Source organism: Rhinopithecus bieti, unplaced genomic scaffold (genome assembly GCF_001698545.2).
Source record: "Rhinopithecus bieti isolate Rb0 unplaced genomic scaffold, ASM169854v2 scaffold_42380, whole genome shotgun sequence".
NCBI lineage: Eukaryota > Metazoa > Chordata > Mammalia > Primates > Cercopithecidae > Rhinopithecus > Rhinopithecus bieti.
Window position 1 is genome coordinate 286,551 of NW_016818327.1, and position 6,203 is coordinate 292,753.

Genomic DNA, 6,203 nt, shown 5'->3' on the forward strand with positions numbered 1-6,203 from the left:
AAATAGGTAGGGAACAAAAGAGCTTAATTGTAAGACAAATCTGTGCTGGTTTATTTATATGTGCAGTTAATTTGCCATAATGGGAATAAGAGTGACTTCAGTTTATTCATGTTAAGTATATAATGTGGCTGAATTTTATTTGATGAATGAGTGTTTTCCACTTTGCTTTGCTGTTATAGAGCTGCCAGAGTGGTAAAAACCCAAAATATTTAGCCTGAAAGGCAGAACAAAATACTTCTCTTCTTTTAAAACTTGTTTTGTAAAGATTAATTAAGCTTCTATGTAGTTATTTTCTGTACTTTATTGATTCCGGATTACTTGTACTCTGTAAATGCGTTGAATTATTTACACATCATGGGCAGCTAATGCTAATTTAGAACATACCCAGTGGGACCTCAGAGCCCTGAAATGCTAAATGTAATCTGGGGATCAGTAACATTCCATTCATAAAATGTGTCACCCACAGGTTAATGGAAATAAACAATAGGGAAGACAATGGATGGATTATGCAAATACATTGAAAAGATTAAGCAGGGGGAGGGGACTACAAGAACCCAATTTGTGTTTTATTTAAACGTGGATTAAGGTTTATAGTATACAAAATGATTAAAGGTACTTTGCTAATTTGCTAATGCTCTTAAAAGCACCACTGCACAGAAGAAACTATCAAAATAAATTGGTTATGGCTTTTTTTGTGCGTGTGGGTGGAGAGTAGCAGAGTACATAGTGGCAAGATTAAGAAAGGACATTTTTAGCAGTAAATAAAATGATAAATGTGATATTCTGTTTTTAAAAAAATCTTGAGTGACTGGATTTTTATAACATTTATTTGCATCTGTGTGAGACTAATGAAAGTTTCACGAATATAAAATCCAATCCTAATATAAATTAAACTGCTGTTTTGTTTTAAAAAGGAGAAATCAATCTCTTCTTTAAAAAATAGTTCTATAAAACAAGTTAAACTTAACATATGTGCTTTTGGGGGAAATATGTTTAAATTATGGCATGAAAAATATAATTTTATTATTAGTTATATCTGAGAAAATATGTCCGCTAAATGCCTGAATTATGCAAAAGGACATAGAGATACGTAAACTTCTTTGCAAGTTATTAGTTTGCAGATTTCTAAGTCAGAGCAAGGTGCCATCCTAAGGACAGCCCAGCGGCCTGTAGCACTTGATCCTGCGGTGGGAACTGTAGTCCTGGGAGGAGGTGCTTTGTTGAATCTGGTTCCACAAAGCAAGGAGCTCCAAAAAGATGAAATGGCCCTGATGTTCAGTATTGTTTAAGTGGAAATTGACGTGAAGCAGGACCCCCCCCTGGTAAAGAGCGATAAACCTGTTACCATCATGTAACCATGAAATTCTGAGTAGCCCACTCACTCTCCAGCCTTGTCTGACACTGATTTCAGAACATCCCCATGACCAGTCCTCCATTTGTTGGTGTGCACTAGGAATATGTAGGACTAGAAATATTTGGGACAAATGACTATAGACAAAAGAGCTGCAGAGGGTTTATGTGTATTGTATGGGGAGGTGGAAAAGCTAGACATCATGGTAGACAGGCCAATGTCAGCAAAGGAAAGAGCTGGAATCTTGCTGTGGTATATGTGGCCACCCTAAACCACACATAGCCATAGGAGGAAATGGGGGAAACTTATTTCATTTTCTCTTAGAACTTGGATAGCAATTCTTAAACAAGAAATTATTGCAGAATGCATATTATCGCTTTACTCATGACCCTTGAGCTTCTTTTATTTACTGTATTCTTTTAAAACACGTATCCTCAAAATGTTTAGAACCTTTTTCTTCACAGCTTATACCTTTATTGTTTAAGTCATTGAAATCCTAGGGTTAGGTAAACTCTTAACAGTTAAAATTTCCCTGGATGAGTTGATGCTATAATATTTTTAGTTTGTTTCATGGTTCTTCATTAATGCCAAGTAATACAAACAGGGATTATTTAGCAGTCTTGGGTATTAAATGTTTGACTCTTTTGTTCTTTCTTTTGTTTTTAAAGATACTGTTTTCCCTTTGGACGACCTGAAGGTGCTCTAAAAGCTACACTTTCATTACTTGAAAGGGTATGTTTGAACATTACTCTGTAAATACTGTTTGCTTTCTCAGGACTGTGTATTTTAGTTATTGAACTAGGGAGACAGACCCCATTACACTCTCTACTGATTCCATCACATTTCGTGAGTTTCTCAACTTTTCTTACTACATGCAGACACTGTCTACAGCACTTCATTCTCCCTGAAGCCTTTCTGAAGCCTCACACTGCCATCCTATACTCATATTATGGCATCTTTTTGGTAGTATTCATTTTTCCTACCTCTTTATTTCCCTCATGAAATGCTTTCTTTTCAGTTAAGAATAATTGTTTTTGCTTTTTCAGACTTTACAATTGTCTTTTATCGTCCTCCAACTTTATTTGTACTTCTACCTGTCATAGTCCTCATGCCAACAAGTTTATCATTTACCATTCACAAATATATCATTTCATTCATTCAATATTCATCTCAGAATTTATTTCAGTTACTCCAGTGTGTGTGTTACCTTAAATGAATTCACATATTATAGAAATGTGTTTCTCCCCCACAAAATAACCAGCAAACAAGATTTTTAATCCAGACGAAAAAAATCATTTTTTAAGGAAAATATATTCTCTATTCCTATTTTATGACAGTTGAAGTTTCAAAGAGCAGTATTTTCATGTCTGTAAATTTATTTATATACTTGTTAGATGCTAACAGTTAAATAATGTGGCCAACTCCTATTTCTTACCAGAATTAAAACGAATTTCTAGAGTCATCTTTAGCTCATAATTTGATTATTATAATCCTGATTTATTGAATTCTAACACTTGATCTTGTCCATTTTCTGCCGAATTAATTTTAGATACTATATTGTTTATTAGCATCTTTATTAAAAAGCAAAGAGAGAAGACATTGTTCAGATATTACATCTCCATTTCAGTGATTTAAGAACTTGAGAGATGAGGACTAGAACTGATGATTAAAATGAGATCTTAGGATTACAGATTGATTTTATTTTTATATCCCTGTCTTATCCCTGATTATTGGGGATTGTGCGATAGAAATATGATTGTTGTAATTATGTTTTATTAGAATTTTTGTAATACTGAAAGCTGCACATAACTCAGATTTTTCAAAGTATTCATGTCATCCTATTCATTAAGGTATTATGAGTAAAATAAAATCCTTAAGGATTGCTTTATATTTTGGAACAACATCCCATCGTAGGTACCTAATACAGCTTTTCCATGTCTGGGTTTCCATGGCAGAGCCTCCTTTCTCCCCCCCAGTAGGGAAGACTTAGTAATAGCAAGATGCCCTCATGCCCTGCATTGACAGGTGGCAGGATGAACAGGGACATTTATTTCAGTTATAGTCACTAATCACATCTCCTGCTGAATTGAGACAGAAATGTTAAGGGTTATTTCTTCATTTTTATGTCTCTTACTGACATAGAAAAGTAAAACAAAAATATGCATATGAATTCTTGAAACCTATGATACCTTGGAAGAACATGGAATGCAGCATGAAATCAAGGTTGACATCTCCCTTTTTGCATTTGCCAGCCCTTTACCTGTACTTTGCCAGAAAGTAAGTTTCTGGTTCCCAGATAATATGAAATATTACCTAGGAGACATATACATTCTAATTTTAACAGCCATTTTTGTTATGTAAAGTTTGTCGCCATGGGAAGTATAATAGTAACGTTTGTGGTTCCGCATATGAAAAAATTAAAGTTTAGTAATAATCACATTTAATGGTGCATGTCTATTTTTTACTATGCACAAAGGGATTTTTCTGTCTGCAAAGTCTAATGTGCAGTGCTAATTAAAGTGCTAAATATTTGTCAGAATTATTGAATTTGATAAAGATTTTTTTAATCATAAAGTTTGCTATTTTCAAAAAAGAAAACCTTGCCTAACAAAATCTTTAAAATGTCATCAGTGAGTAGCCTTTTAAAAATGTTGTCAAAGGTCACTGATACTTGGATGATTAAATAAATCAGGGATGACAAAATCCTTAGTGCTGAGGCTGACTTAAAAGAGAATGAAACAATACAGCATGAAATGCATGTTTTCATGTTCTTTCAATATTCCTTTCAATATAAGACATAGAAATGGAGCACTTACAAATGCGTTGTCTTCTCTATATTAACATTCTGGCATATATTTTGTAATGTGAATGAAAGTAAAGCATGAATAATTGCATTAAATATGCAGAAAGATAGTTTTACTAATAGTGCAATCAAAACTTAATGTGAGCAGGTTTATCACTATGCAGGTTTTAAAGAAAATTATGAGTCAATGTAACAGTGTTTATAAGTACATTACATTTTGAATTCTGGATGTAATTGTATTTTCCCCTTGCCTAGTAATAACATTTTTAAAGGAAAAGTCCAAAATACTTTTAGGAGCCCGACAGAGAATAATCAGTTATTTTTTAAAGCCATAGAAAGTTTTATGTATTTTAACATTCGATACTCCATAAGCATTCATTTCACTAAGGCAAAGAGGTTTTCTCCTCCCTCTTTGAATAGACTGCCATGGTATCTTCAGCAAATCACAGTCATTAAAATTTAGTGAGATTAGATTTCTTGATTTTTTTTCAGAGCTCAAAGATTATGCTTATTCTTAATGAAATTTCTGTTATTGTTCTCAAATATATTGCTCAAAAGACTCAAGGCTTTCAAGTTAGGGATGTGCAAAATAAACTTTATTATTTGTCCCAAGAACTGTAATCTTGATCTGAAACAGCTGCTCTAATGGTGTCACAGGTCCCTGGAGAAAAAGTGGCAGTCACACTGAATGGTGACCTGGTCTGGGGAGGTTTTGAAATGCATAAATTAGGCTTAGGAGGAGCTAAGGTGGGAGGATTACATTCCCAGTTGGGAAGTACATTGCAGACGCATTACATTCCCCCCAAGTTACCTAGGACCCCTCTACCCTTCCTAGTAATAGTCAGATCAAGGACAATTTGTGTAATTTGTCTTTAGTATTTATTTTATGCAACATCTATCTTTTTACTTCTGTCTGTCTGTCCCCAACCCTGCCCCTCACCCTTCCACTTCCTCTCTCTGTAGGTTTTAATGAAAGATATTGCCACTCCCATACCAGCAGAAGAGGTGAAGAAAGTGGTCAGAAAATGTCTCGAGAAAGCTGCCTTGATCAATTACACTAGACTCACAGAATATGCCAAAATAGAAGGTCAGTGCAGTGAGCAATTGTCGAAGTGGCAGTGAGAGCCAACAATGCCTATTAACTGAATTTTCTATGAGAAGTCCTTTCCTTTCCTGAACAATCCTGTGCCATGGCAAAGGGAAATGTCTCATTAAAATCTCAGCTGGTGAACTGAAGAGCTTTTTCCTATTCATTGCTTTAATATGCCTCCTGGGACTCTGCTTGAATGAAAGACCCGGGATTCGTGCTTAAGTTGTCCTTTGTTCTTATTTTGAGTTTTCAGAAAACCAAAAGGTGTTTTCATGGGTTGTATTTTTTGGCAGTACTGTAAGTATGTCTAACATTTGAACTATAGGCAGCAAAATCTTTCCTGATCAGTAACAGTGTAGTATTATGTAATTTTATTTTCTGCAGTATCACTCAAAAAAGGAAGAAACTTGTTGATTATTGAGGGCTGAAATAAACTCATAGAACTTCCTTTGGTTTTTAATTGCTTGCAATGTATTGATGCATTTGAAAGATTAGATCTCTTGAGAGAACTGTGCTATTTTTTTTTCTTTCTTCAGGCTTTATTCATTAAGGATACTAATTTTTTAAATGTTTAGAAATAAGTAGATTGGAATTTGTGGCAAAGTCACAAAATCAGCTTTTATTCAACAGTTTTATTCAACAACATTAATTTATATAATTGAAAGTAATGGAAAGGCCTCAAACTTTTTGCTCAAATTGTCATAAAACTGACTTACATAATAATACATGAAGGATTAACTAATAGAGGGGAAAAATGCAGTTAATGTTAAATACTTATCTGAAAATAAAAGTTTCTTACCTGAAAATAAAAGTAAGTCATCCTTTATAAAATTTTAGTAACTTTTTATATAAAATGGTACTTAAGGAATCATGAATTTATGAAGTAGTTGATATTAGAATAATTTTAGCAAAATTCAGGTAGGGAAAAGGATTGATGATAATTGTTTGTGTTATTATTC

The 6,203-nt window shown here is 33.8% G+C and overlaps 1 protein-coding gene across 1 annotated transcript in view; it reads left to right on the forward strand.

The window, feature by feature from the left end:
• CADPS2 (calcium dependent secretion activator 2) overlaps positions 1–6,203 on the forward strand; it is a 366,001-nt gene that overhangs the window by 238,084 nt on the left and 121,714 nt on the right. The window contains 2 exon segments of the mRNA XM_017856925.1: positions 2,020–2,083; positions 5,118–5,241. Coding sequence (XP_017712414.1) covers positions 2,020–2,083; positions 5,118–5,241 — 188 coding nt within the window.